The sequence below is a fragment of the Aythya marila genome (assembly GCF_965140915.1).
Source record: "Aythya marila genome assembly, chromosome: 16".
Taxonomy (NCBI): domain Eukaryota; kingdom Metazoa; phylum Chordata; class Aves; order Anseriformes; family Anatidae; genus Aythya; species Aythya marila.
In genome coordinates this window covers 14495034-14508745 of record NC_139057.1, presented here as the reverse complement: position 1 = coordinate 14508745, position 13712 = coordinate 14495034, and the positions used below count along the sequence as shown (strand labels likewise).

Here is a 13712-nt window from a genome sequence, read left to right as displayed (position 1 = left end):
GGACCGTGCCCTGCCTGCGATGCTGGGGCTGGTGGGAGCTGGGGCAGGCAGAGCCCCCCCAGGTGCCCCAGCTCTCCCCATCTGCCAGCTGCTCGGATTTCTTCCAAACCTGCCTTTCCCCCACTGCTGCAAAGGGCTTTAGCCCAGCCTGGAGGCGACAGGGGGCTCAGTCCCAGCCTGGGCTGCCGGGAGGGGGGTGCAGAGCAGTCCCCCAGCACCTGGCAGAGCCGGGTTGGTGTTGCCTCAGGTGTGGGCACGCTGGCAAGATGTCCCTTCCTCCCCCTGCTGCACGCCTCCCGGGAGGAAAGGGGGGAGGCCAAGCAGCGCCCCCCAAATGGAACCCCCTCAAACCTCCCCGCAGGGCCCTGCCCAAGTGTGGGGTCGCATCCACACACCTTGTGACTGTGAGGTCCCAGATGTCCTCCTGGGTGGAGCACGGATGTCCACGGGTCACTCCAGGCCATCGCAGGTCCCCACGAACCCCAGGAAGGCAGCCAGCTCTCCCTGCTGCTCCGTGAGCACAGACAGAGCATCCTGCAAGGAGACCGCCAGAAACAGGGGTGCAGGGAAGGGTTTGGGGAGCAGAGGGAGATGAGGAGCGAGCTGCAAACACCACGCACCAGCCCCACGCTGTGGGCACCACCCTGCATCCCACCACTGCATCCCCAGCCCCACCGACCCCCCCGGTTTGGCACCGAGGGCACAAACCCTGAGCTGCAGCCGGGGGATTTCCCCCCTTGGCCGGGCTCTGCTCTGCCCCGGCCCCTCTCTGCCATCCCCAGCCCGGCGCCACGTGGCTCTGCCCTCGCTCGCCTTTGTTCCCCCCACGGCCGGGCGATGCCGTGAGCCCCGCGGCGCCGCGCTGCCGACCTCCCCGCAGCTGGGGGGAGCCCCGGCCTCCGCCACCCTGGCCTTGACACCGGCTGGCAGCAGGAGCCCCAAAAGAGTCCAGTAAAAGCCATGTTTGAGTTTCTAGCTTGGCAGCAGTTACTATAGCTACAGCAACAGCACCTTGCAGATTGGTTTCCATAAGAGCTGGGTTACTATTTAACATCTCCACCCACATTAGCCCTGATTAAGCGAATCAATAAGATAACAGGAGAGGCAGGTTTCCTCGCCCTGCCTCTCCACGCTCCCTCCTGCCTTCACCTAGTTCCTTAGAAAGACACTTCCATTTATTTATTTTATTTTTTTTTAGTTTAATTTTATTTTTTTAATTCCTACACTTCCTCCGCCTTTCGCCCCGAGTCCCCGTAGCGGTAGCCGGCGCGACATGGTCAATGTAAGCACCCAGCTAAGCGCTAAGATGGAGGCTCCGTACGGTGAGTAGCGCGGCCCCGCGGGGAGCGGGGCTGGGACACGGCAGCGGCACCGGCCCCGCCGCGCCGCCCCCGCGGGCTCCGCCACGTGCTGGAGAGAAAGGGTCCCTGGTCCTACCCGTGCCTACTAGAGGTAGATGCAAAGATCCCTGTTCTCGCTTGCCCCGCTCGGCTGGAAGAAGAAGGAAGGTGCTGGAGGGAGCGGAGCGGGGCTGAGCCGCTCGCCGAGGGGCCGCTGCGCCCTGCGTCGGGAGCGGGTGCCCAGCTGCAAGTGGAAGCAGCCTCGAAGCCCCCCGACGTGCCGCCTCGGGACACAGAGCCAGCCCCAAACACCAAGGCTGTGTCTGGTCGGCGCCACGCCCCGGCTGCCCAAGCGGCCAAGGGAAGGGGCCGGGGTGATGCTGAGCAGGGCTCCCAGCGGGGATTTCAGCGCCCATCCCCGTGGTGCGGGGTGCCAGGCAGCACGTCCTGCCCCTGCACCGGCCTGGGGCAGCCCCAGGCGGCTGCTCTCGTGCTGGGCCGGGTGCCAACAGCGCACAGAGGCACGTGGGCGCTGGGGGACAGGTCCCCTCTGCCCAGGCTGTCGTCATCCCGCTGTTACCCTCTGGGCTCAGACGTGCTGCAGCTTCCCCAGGAGGCAAGGGGCTGGGGCTGGTGTGGTCCTGTGGGATCTGGGACATCCAGAGTCCTGGGTATGGCCAGGGGGCAGAGCGGGGATGCAGCAGATGAGGTCTTGCAGTCACGAGGCTCTCCATCACATCCCCATGGCTCTCGTTCACGCCACCTCACTGTTTTCGGCATCCTGCTCCTCTTCTCCTTTGCCACACTCGCCCCAAAGTCACAGCCCCACCAGCCCGTGCCCCATGTGTGCCGCAGCCAGCCCCAGGAGGTTTGCTGGGCTCCCGGGCCACCCACCCATGCTTTGCCTGTAGCCACATTTTGGGTGATGGCTCCTCTGGCTCCAGGCCCACAGCAGGGGACGTCCCTGCCACCTTCAGCCCTAAGCCAGTCCCATGCTGGGAGTCCTTGCCGTGGGGGCCTGTGTTTCCTCACCCCATGTACTTCAGGATTCCCCAGCCTGCTTTGCTCTTGGGCCCCAAATGCTCCCATGCACAGCCCTGCAGTGACACACGGCACATCGGCACATCAGCGGGTGCACGGCCCCTCGCAATAGAAATGTGTAGGGATTGTCTGGGATGTGCAACAGCATCCCCGGGCTGGGCACGGAGCAGAGAGCTACAGGGGCGCAGGAGATATGTGACAGGTACAAAACTTTGGTTTAGTCTGCTCTCATTTATTTGTACACCCTAAGCGTACAGGAGCCGGGGGTTCTCGCATTAAGCCCAGCTCAAAACCATGCTCAGCTTTTGGTCTGGTCGGAGCAGATCGCGACCGTGCGCAGGGAGATGTGTGATGAGGGCTGTCAGTAAACCAAGCCTTGATTCCTGTGGGAGATCTGGAGGCTCTGCTCCTCGGTACGGTCACTGCCACCGGCCAGCACAGAGGCCTGGGATGCTGATCCTTAACTGGGCAGAAGGGGAGGCACAAGTGACGTGGATGTCACAGCCACGGGATGTGACAGCACAGGGGGAGCGCTGCGAGGTGGCTGGGTCCGGGTGTCCCAAACCCAGGGTGCCTGTGCCCTCCTCTGCCCTGGGACACGAGGCCATCCACTTTTCTTCAGCGAGCATCAGCCCTTGCTGGACAGACGATACCCGAGGAGCTGGACGAGCAGTTTATTCACTTACGATTAAGTTGTGACGTCCGCTTGCATCTGGCTCTAAGCGAGCGGCTGTTTGCCAGCCCTGGCACATCGGTGACCGTAGGGGAAGGCAGGCGAATAGCTCTGCTGGTAATTCTCCCCGGGGAGCAGCTGAGGGTCAGCGGGCGGGCCTGCTTGGGAAGAATTGCTCCACATCCCACCTGCGCCGCTCGCCCCATCTGGCTCGGAGCACAAACAAAGGCAGCGCAGACACCCGCGGCTTGCGAGGCTGTGCCGGGGCCAGGCTGCTGAGCCTGGGGCCTCGCGAGGGGGAAGAGAGAAAAAAATAATAATAATAAAAGAGAAAAAGGGCCTCCCGGGCTGAAATGAGAGAAAAGTCAGACTGTCGGCAGGAGGAGGGGAGTCCTCCTAAACAAAACGGGTGAAGAAGTTATCCAAACAGGCAGAGGAGACGGAGCCCTGGCAGCCCCTCGCCTCCCCAGGAGCCTGCAGTGCATTTCCTGGGCTGGCAGCGCAGCTGGCTGGGCACGGGGACCGGGACACGGGGACCAGGACACGCTGCGGGGCGGGTGGCAGCGGGGTGGCCAAACCCTGCCCAGAGCCACCGGGGAGTTTGTTCCCTCGTGAGGAAATGCGGGAGCTGCCTGGAGCCGTGGCAGAGCTGAGCCCCAGCCGTGCTGTGAGCTTATTTGCAGGGCTTTCTGTGACCAATGCCAGGCTGGCTTCTGGTCTTTTCACCTCTCTGTCTGTCTCAGGGGCTTTGGCATTACAGCATCCACTGGAAGTCAGGGACAAAGAGCAAGAGCCCAGAGTGGGGCACCCCCAGCATGTTCACAGCAATCCTCCCCGTCCACCCCAGCCCCAAAGCACCTCCTGGGTTCCCACGAAAACACAGGGCCTGTGCTTTGTGTAAAGGAGCTGGAGGATGCCCGGCAGGAGCCGTGGTGAAGGTATCTGATCCCCTGAACCCCGCACGGACGCTCAGCAAGAAGGGAGAGAGGTCACGGGGCTGGGGGGACGTTCAGCCTCCTCCCCAGCCCCTGCTCAGGGCTGGAGGATGGAAACTGCCCCCCCAGCAGTGCCTGCCACGCCGGCACGCTGGTACTAAAACACTGGTGGAGGAGAGGCTGTAAATGTCTGTGAGAGGACATGGGATGGAGAGGGCGATGCCCGGGGCCTCCTTCCTTCCAGGATGGAGAAGAGGAGCCTGTCTCTGCTTTTCTCCTCCCAGTGAGACCAGCACAATCAGGGCAGCTGCCCCTAAGCCCAGCACAGAACCGCTCCTTCCTATTTCAGGAGAGGCTCTCGGTGCCAGGGATGCCTTGGCTGGGTGCTTTCAGCAGGCAGCAGCGCATAATTGGGGCGAGCTCAGTAAAGCAGCTTTGGAAATTAGCTGAAAAATGTGAGAGGTCAGAGCTGCTAAGGCATTTTGGTCAGATGTGGTGAATAGTTTCAGCTGAAGAACATAAAAATAGGCAGAATTCCTGAATATTTGTACTTTTCATTATAAAACTGATTTAATTTGTATTGGCTCCCATTCGATATGACCCAAACTGAGCCTTTTTCCCCTGGAATACTCACGTTAGCTGCTATTTAACACCTCTGTCTCTTCTTTGTCCATTGCACGAGGGCTGTCAAGGACAGGCAGTGTTGGGACACCCACCACAGCCACGTGCTTCCCGCAGCCCCCTTCCCATCCCTGCCAGCTGCTCCCAGGGGCTGTGAGGCCAATGCTGGTGGGGCAGCACCTACAGGGGCAAGAAATGGCTGAGTGGTAATGAGTAGTAAATATTTCCTGTAAATACAGCAATATCTGCAGCAGGAGCAGGGTAGTTCACAGGCAGAGCAGGGCAAGCGTCTGGAAGTGTCGGAGTTAGAGTGTGTCAAATACTGCAAAAAAAACATCCCTGCCTGTTTGTGTTCAGGCTCCTCTGTTTGCTTTCCTCAAATGTTCGAGCAAACAAATTTCCTGGCAGAAATGTTTGTGGAAACAGCAAATGTTGCAGAATTTTCATGGAAAGAGTATTTCGAGGTAGTGGCTGGATCGCGAACCCGGACCCGACAGCTCTGCTCACCAGTGCTGGGCACAGGCACCAAATTTCCACCAGGGTCCCGGAGCTAAGCCAGGTCCCAGAGGCGATTGCTCCCCAAAATAACTCATGTCCAAGCTTCGGCCTGAGCATCAGCAGAAATCATCTAGCAAATCCCTTCAGGAAATGCAAGCCTCAAGAAAATAACATGTCTGAGACAACGCACCAAAGCTCCACGGGAAGCAGCTTCAAGCAGAGCTGTGGCTGCAGAAAGGCACCAGCAGCCGAGGAGCAGATCCTGGCTCAAAAAGCCACGTCTGTGCGTGGCCGGACCAGATTCCTATCCCAAAATGCTGCAGCCACTAGAGGGACTCTGGTTGCATCCTCTGGGACCAGGAGCCCCAGTGCTGAGGGGCGGATGGGGGCCACCAGCATGGGCCCAGACCCCCGCAGGGAGGTGTCCCCGGGGGCTCAGCGGGTGCTGGCACCTCCCCAGGGGCAGAGGAGTGGAAGTGGGGACGGTGACAAATGGGCCACCATGTGTGCTGCCTCCTCCATGGCAACGTGTTGGGAGCTCCGACACCTTCTCCAGACATCCAAGCTGGTTTGTGCACACTGGTTTTCATCGCAGCCCTACGAGTCTCTCCCCTCACCTTGCTCATCCCACCCCAGGCTGGCCAGGACACAAGCCCCCGGCAGCACCTTCCTTGCTGCTTTGCCCACACACCCCGAAACATCCAGCTGGGTGGGTGGCTCAGCTCCTGCCACCGTGCCTGGGCACCCGAACCTACCAGTGAGGGACCCGCGGGTACCTTTCACCTGCCTCCGCATGGGGAAGCTGTCCTGGCCATGGGCGTGTGCAAGATTTTATAGGCGATAGCCCCTGGGAAAGGGGGAAGAGCAGGGAGAGCTGTACACAACTTCCTGGCGTGGCTCTGCACTCTGCTTAAGAGAGCCAATGTCAACAGATAGACCTGGAGGAAGGAGCAAAACCAAATACACGGGCACTTCTCAGAACAAGAGCTGTAAAACCTGCGCAAACCTGAACAAGTGGCACAACACTCGTTTTATATGGTAAGAATCAATAGGCGAGCCCACTCCACATGTTTGCCAACACGTAGCTGACAGCCCCCGGGCTGCGTTTATGGCCCAGCGCCTCCCACACAGCCGGCAGAGCTCAGCTCCCACCGCCACGCTCCGTCACCTCTCGCCCTCTCCGCTCTGATGGGATGCCCCAAATTTTGCCACACGGTCCCCAAAGCCTTGACTCCACATGAGAAGCTTCTGCTCCTCCTTCCACCACCCCAGCCCAGCCCGCTCCACGTTTCCAGAGGATGCACAAGCCCCAAACCCTGCCCTGTCCATAGGGGAACCAGGGCCCACCCCACTGCCCTGGTGAGACACAGCAGCCTGGGATGAAGATTCATCAGTGATCACCCCAAGGAAATTCAGCCACAGACTGTGAGGCTGGATAGGGTCAGGTTAACAGATAGGGCAACAGTGGGGGACAGCAGGAGGCATAAAAAAGACAACACAAGTGCCCCATGCTGTGGGTCCCCAAAGGGACTGGCTCTGGCAGGGCAAAGGCAGCAGCAGGAAATCAAGGCCTTGAGTGGGGTAGGGAGAAAGAGGAGCAGGGGGGCAAGCAGCAGGGCTTTGGATCCACATCCCTGTCTGCCCCCCCTGCCTTGGAGGGCTGAGGTCACGGAGTAAATGGTGGTGGCTTGGTCCCCACGGGGACATCCTGGTGGAGGCAGAGGCGGGTGCTGCCCACAGCTCCATCCCTGGGTGTGTGCCTGGTGACCGCCAGCGTCTGGGAGCAATCTCTGCGTGCTGGGTGTGTTTCCCTGCTGCAGGAGTTAACGCTCCGGTGTGGAAACAGACGGGTGAAGGGAGGTGTCACGGGGTTAGGCACAGTTCAGAGCCGGCCCTGCCCTCCAGGCAGCGCATGATGCTGCTCCTGGTCCCACGCAGACACGCTGGGCATCTGCACCCATCACCGGCCAGCATGGGACATGGGCACGGACCTGCCGGGCTGGGGTCCCCTCACCGGCTTCCTCGGAGGGACTCAGGCTGTCCCTCCTGGCCCCACATCTCACATCCATCGCACTTCTTTAAACCTCAAAGCCAAACTGAAACTTGCCTTCCCCTCCGAACAGCATCTTCTGTTTGAACTGAATCGCCATTCCCCACCCGTGGCTCACCAGGAGCCTTCTGGCAGCCCCTGGCAGCTGTGCTACCAAAATTAATTCTGATGAGTCCCAGGAAACCCAGGGTGGAAGCAGAGGCTTGCAGATGTGGGGCAGGGACAATTTAGTCACAATTTTGCCCATTAGAATCGTGCTTTTGAGAGGGCAGCGAGGGGTCTGGCATCTCTGGGAGAGCAGAAACGAGCTCTCCTCTGCACAGTGAGAGGAGGGGCAGGCTCGGCAGGAAAGCTCTCTGAGGAGGAAGAAAAGTGCAGGAACGTTTGTGTTTCAGAGGGGCTTGGCCATGTCGATAGCTCCCTGAGGTGTGGGGGCTGACAAAGGCCATGCTTGCTCCTGGCCCTGATCAGGGCAGCTGCCAAGCAGCACGCAGATGCATTGCAAAGTTGCCTAGTTCTCTGTCTCAGCATTAAATTCATTGCTCTAAACATCTGAAAACTCAGTGAAGTGCCACTCTAATCCCTCACCTAATTTTACTCCTCCAGCCTAAGCAGGGCCACACAGTGCCAGCACTCCTGGCAGCTTCTGTGCTCCCCGCTGGACCTGGGCCATTGGGTCAACACGAGTGCCGTAGCAGCAATATCTCCAGAAAAAAAAAATAGAAAACTCAGTGCTGCAATGGCAGAGAGGGTTCTCTTGTCGTTTGGTACCTGGAAAATCCCTGTTCTGCCTGGTGGGCTTGACTTGGCTGGGCCACAGCGAGAGGCACATCCAGGGCCCATGCTAGCCAAAAGCTCAGGCTGCCTGGGGCATGGACATCAACTGCCCAGCAAGAGGAGCTGGGTGAACCAATGTGCATGGTCTATTAAAAAACCTCAGCCCTGAGAGCTTTCCAGCTCCCAGTTTCTTTAGGAGAGGAGGGCTCCGACACAGGGCAGCAGTGCTCCTGCAGAGCTGCCACCGGGGCGGTTTGAATCGCTGGAGCTGCTGCCGGGGGCTCTGCAAGACACAAAGCTGAAGGCTGCCCAAAGGTGGGGAGCACCAGGCACAGCTCCCCGCCTGCTGACCTGCTGTGCCTTCACACCTCCCTTCTCCCCATTTCATAATGGCAGCTGCCTGACATCGATTGCCCATGCGTGGCTGGGAGGTGAAACAAAGGTTGTTTCTCACTGATATCGTGTTATGGGTATTTATATAGAAACATTTTAAAGAGAAAGCTCCCAGCCTCTCCCCAGACAGCCTGACCCGCTCCTGTTGTTAAACGTGCCCAGGCACATTTTGCAGAGCAGCCTCCACAGCTGCACGTGCAGTCGGGCCCCCCTGCCCTGCAGAAATCCAGCAGCAGGCCAGAGACCAGGGCGAGGGCACCTCAGAAAGGTGGCTCAGAAAGCACCGAGCATCGCTACGGGCACCGCCAGCAGGGCACAGACCCCGAGCCACCTTATAATTCCCCTCCAGGCAGTGGCCAGAGCCCTTTAAAACCTGCAGCTCTGCAGCACAAACTCCTGCTCCCCATCAAATCTCATTGTGACCAGCATTAAGGGATTAGCCGAGCCCTGCTGCCACACGGCAGCCAGCTCCCCAGCGCCCGCTTGGGCATGGCTCTCAGCCCGCAGCCCACGGGGGGCTCGCGGCCCCACGCGAGGGCGAGACTCCCCTAGCTCTGCCTGCAGGGCCAGGCACCCCTGGAAGATGCATGGCAGCAGATACCACCTGCTCCAGGAAACACCAGGTACCCACACGTGTTCCCAAAGGTTCTCTTAGCAGGATGAGAGCTGGCTCTGTGCGCTGCTCCCCTGCCCCAGCACCCACGGGGAGGTTGGTGCAGAGGAGTGGGGCGAGGGGAGAGGCAGTGAGGAGGTCTCCTGGAGTCAGGGTGCTCGTGGGGAAAGGCTTATCCTAGGGGTCCTCTTGCATGAGCAATTCCCACATGGAGTTTTTGCACTTGCAGAGGCTGCTCCAGCATAATTTGTGTCCCCTGCGTGTCCCCAGCCACCACGGCGCGGGACGGGCCCCCCACACCAGCACCGTGCTGGGAGCCGCTTGGGGAGCCATGAGCTGGGAGCTGCTCCCAGCAAATACCTGCACTCTTTATCAGCTGGTGATTGATTTAGAAAAGTTCATGGCTTTGGCATCCCATGATAAGTTTACTAGAAATGGTTCATTTCCTTAAATGATGTAGTTTATGGTCATAATATATTTTAATTTCTTTATGGCAGAAGAGGCCAATGGCACTGGGTCCTGCAGGAGTATAAAGGGACAAATAATAATGTTATTCTCTCTTGGAGACATAGGTCAGATACTCGAAGGGAATTAGCAGTTTGCCATGTTTGTTAGCTGCGAGCCAGGCGATTGGCGCTGTCCCGGTTGTGTGGTTTTGGGACTGGTGAGATAAGTAATTCCCTCCCTTTGCTGCCACCCCACGCAACAAAACTTGCACGTAGAAAGTTCAGATCTGTCCGTACCTTGCTATCTCCTGCAGGTTTTTATTTCTGTGGCAGCAAACAGGGCAGGAGCGCTATGCAGACGAGTGTCGTGGTGTCCACAGGCTGCAGGTGCTACCAGCAAGCTCCTGGTGGTTGTTTTGCTTCCATCTACTCCTCTGGCACTTGTTTCCTTAGGAGACTGAGGGCATCAGGGCCAGTCCAGGCTATTTGGTCACTCTGCATGCCCCTGTGGAGAAAAAGCATTTTGCACTAACTTGTTTCTGACTCCAGAAACTGGAATCTCTCAAATTTTACCCATCCTCCAAGGACAGAGGTTTAGACCATCCCTCCACCACCCTCCTGATGCTTGCAGTGCTTCAGACCCTGATTAGTTTTGCAGTCGTTTGCCTTAATTTCATCAGCTCCCCCCCTAGCGGGGGCTGATCCCCAGAGTCCCAGCAGTGACTGGAGGTCACTTCCAGCAGGCATGGAGTGCTGATGAAATCCACCTTTGCAAAAAGATAAATTTAAACAAAACAAAAAAAATAAGCGAAATTTGCTTTGTAACCTCTGTTGATTTTGGCTGTTCTCCTCCTCAGCCTATTTCTCCACTGGCTGGATCAATTCTGGGGCTGTTCCATGTGCAGAAGGAACATGCAGAAGGGTATAAAGGCAATGAAACCTAAAAGCGCTGCAAACAGCCGGCAGGGGTGCACGGACAGCCCAGGTTGTCTGCCAGCCCATAGGCTGTGTAGGGATCTTTTTCCCTGGGAAACTATAGGATTACTTCAATTCCAAAGGGATCGCATTCGCCTGTTGAACAAGTTCTCTACAGGTCCAGGCGTGTGCTGCCAAGCTCCCTGTCATGCTAAATGTGTGAGCTGGCAAGGCACGAAGCGATAAGTGCTCCCTGCTGAACACAGCTCTGCAGAAAATCTGACAGCAAACTTTCCTTCCCGTGCCGCTGCTTCCCCACGACTTCTGTTCCCCTACAGATGGGGGCTGAAATGGTTGGATTGGGGCTGAGCAGCTGCCAACAGCCCGCGAATCTGGACCATCACGTGGCAAGGTGGCTCTGGAGCTTTCCTTGATTTCCTCCCGAGCAGGCAGCAGAGTATTTTGCTGGAAAGCTTCCGGGTTTCCGTTCGGTTGTGTCTGGGACCTGACGCAATGGTCACAGACTATAGGGATTTGGGTGGGGCAGCAGGAATCGGAGGTGGCAGCTGTAACTTGGGCCAAGCGGCAGGCTGCGGTGTGATGGGATAAGATTAAGTTAATAGTTCCTCTTCCTCGCTTGGGCTCGCTGCATGATTTTGCACAAAAACTCACCAGCCAGATTTTCAGAGCCAGCAGCACGTACTTGTGGCTACCGACACGTGGGCACCGTTCTCGACGGCTGCCATGTAGCCCGAGCGATTGCAAACACAAACAAGATAGGCAAATGCGCTGACATTTCTGAGCGCAGCTGCCATGCTGAAAACAGCTCCAACTTTCTTTGTTTCTACTGTCCTTGCAAAACAACAGCTCCTAAGAGTAACAATAATTACTTCCTCAAGAGCTCAGAGCCTTTGTTAGTCAGCACAATAAACCCTTTTCTGATCCTGGGATGAAAGGCACGCACGGTGTTATCGCTAAAGCAGTATATGCCGAAATGCTCTGTCTGTCCCCGTGTTTGCAGTTCTTTTTCTGCCACTTTCACATAGCAGCTATTTATTCTAGCTCCGTTGCCTCCAGCTCCAACATCCATCCCGGCTTCGGTTGAAAAGCACATGTTGCTTTTGGAGAGGATTTCAAGCAGAGTTGTCTGCATCCTTTGAAGCGCATGTCCAAAAATCGCCTTGGTTCGCTGTACAGTGATTTTATGTCCTGGGGGCCTGGACTGTTCGGGTTGGTTTGGCTACCTTTCAAAACTTTTGGCACCAGTGAGAAATAACCTGAGGTTGCAGCAAAGCTGTCTGCATCCTCCAGAGCTGTGCTGGGGAGCCCCAGGCACTGCTGCGTGTCCCAGGGCTCAGCAGTGGCAACATGTCCGGCGTCTGCTCGGGAGCTGCTCTGCCTTAGCTACGGCACTGCCCCGTCCAGCATCCCGGCTGACACAGCAGCATCGCCCCAAGGCCTCCGAACAACATCTGTCCCAACCACAGCCACAGGAACTTCAGCACTGGAGAGAATTTGTCATTGAACAAAATGCCCGCATCTTCCCCAGGGCACAAATCTCACTCTGACATGTCACTTCGGTCACCTCCTGATCTGCTTCCCACGTGAGCTGTGCACCACCAAGGGCTCTTCTGTGTGTTTTGCCAGGGCAGGGATGTGCTGCATGGGGCTGGCAAGGGGCAGACAGACCCTAAACAGCTTCTGGTTAATGATCTGTTTTCCTGGAGACTTCTCTCTGCTGCCGTGGACGTTTTGGGGACTGACACCTTTCCGTGTGTCAGCCAGATGATTGCCTGGAGCTTAAACGAAGATCCTCTGCTTCAACTCGGGGCTTGTTTCAGCTGTGCTGACCTGCAGTCCCCCGCAGCCCCTGCAAATTCCTTGGAGCTGCTTATTAACACGCCAGCAGCTCTGCCCCGTAAGTCATGACTCTCTGCAGTAGAAGGCAAAGGGGCTTGACAGTGTGGCCTAAATATCCCTGTTTACAGAAAGTCTGACAAAACACTAGCCCTTGGCTTTATCTTTCCCCTTTGGAAATAGCCACAGAGCAAATATACTTAAGGTATGAAGGGAGGGGGATTTATATTGACTTTAGAAAAAGCCGTTCTTTAAAAACAGGAAAAAAAAACTCATCCTCGAGCTGCGCAGACGGGGTGCTTCACCCAAAAGGCTTGTGTTGAGGCTTAAAGCCTGCCTGCTAATCTGTAGCATTGCTGTGTGAACAAGTCATGCAGTAAACTGCTCTCTGTTAATTTTTTAATGCAGAATAAACAGGTCAAGAAATGATTAGCATGAGAATAAGTTGAGCTTAATCAGGAGAATCAGAAAAGATGAGAGGGAAGAGGCAAATTGGAGTTATCAGTTAACCATATGGAGTGGCTTTGCCTCCAAGAGCTAATGTGCCCTCGTGTTTTCCATCCCTTCTGAAGCTGCCTTTTTTTTTCCCCCCTTCCCTAATTTAAATGATGAGCTAAAATTGCTAGTATAAGCACAATGGAAGCCCTTGTTTCACCTTCTCATTTTCTGTGGCTGCCCAAATGAATTGCAGGTGATAAGGCTCCTACCTGGTTATTACAGATGGTCCTTCCCATTCCACGTTCAGAAAGGAAGATACTGAAGATAAGGTTCAAACGTGCAAAATCCACTTTCTGCAAGTATGAGCGCTCTGTTCTGGTGCAAAAGTTTCGGTGAGATCCTGGCAGATCCAGGGACTGAGCGGAGGCATCCGTGGGCAAGGGGAAACACAGCCCTCAGGACTGCTTGGAGTGGAGTTTGGTCAGTGGTCGAAGATCTATATTCTCAGATAGGCAGGACTTTGTCCACAAACTGGAATTTGAAATTTCAAAGGGGAAAAAAAAAAAAGCAGAAGGGACCTTTGCATGTGTGGAGATGACTATGCTGGCGACGTTCCCCTGGGACTTTTGGTCTTAGTCTTGTACCTCAACTTTGTGCTTTCCCACCAGCTTGCTTGGCAAAACTGCGGTGGGCTTTGCCGGTACAGTCCCTGAGCAGTGGCCCTGGGGCTGGCTGCAAAGCCCTGACCTTGTTCAGGGCTTTCCTGGACTGGAGAGATTTCAGATCCAGAGCCCAGCTCTACTTCACTTGCTTGCCAAGGAAAAGCCACTCCAGTTGTGGAGTGACATGGTCGGAGCGATCTGGAGTGGTGGCTGCCAAGCAGCAGCAGAAGCATCGCCAGCACTCTGCGAGGTTTGTCCCGCTGGCTCCAGGCACTGGCACTTCTGCCAGGTATTTCCTGAGAGTGCAGAGCTGGAACAGTGAAAACCAAAGGTTTGCTCTGAGCAGGAGGCTGGATTGGAGATTTCTGAGGTCCCTGTCAGCTTGAATTGTCTCTTGATCCTACAACACTGTTCAAGAAGGGCAGGAGGAGCCCGCTCACCCACTTGACATAA

At 56.7% G+C, this 13712-nt stretch overlaps 1 protein-coding gene and 1 long non-coding RNA gene across 5 annotated transcripts in view; one reads left to right on the top strand and one right to left on the bottom strand.

Annotated features, from left to right (window-relative positions):
- Positions 1–1125: 1125 nt before the first annotated feature.
- The window catches only part of HNF4A (hepatocyte nuclear factor 4 alpha), a 34930-nt gene continuing 22343 nt past the window's right edge, over positions 1126–13712 (top strand). Inside the window, exon 1 of the mRNA XM_082773197.1 lies at positions 1126–1322. Coding sequence (XP_082629323.1) covers positions 1274–1322 — 49 coding nt within the window. The 5' untranslated portion in view covers positions 1126–1273. The remainder of the gene's footprint in view (positions 1323–13712) is intronic.
- On the bottom strand, positions 2599–13586 carry LOC309884338. 4 transcript variants are annotated; one of them, XR_014318606.1, is made up of 5 exons: positions 12867–13586; positions 9685–9892; positions 4624–4790; positions 3068–3820; positions 2599–2845 (listed from the first exon to the last, which is right to left on the bottom strand). It is a non-coding gene; the product is annotated as an uncharacterized lncRNA (long non-coding RNA). The 4 variants fall into 4 exon arrangements; XR_014318607.1 differs by having other exon boundaries at positions 3068–3342; positions 12867–13527; XR_014318608.1 differs by having other exon boundaries at positions 3068–3335; positions 12867–13527.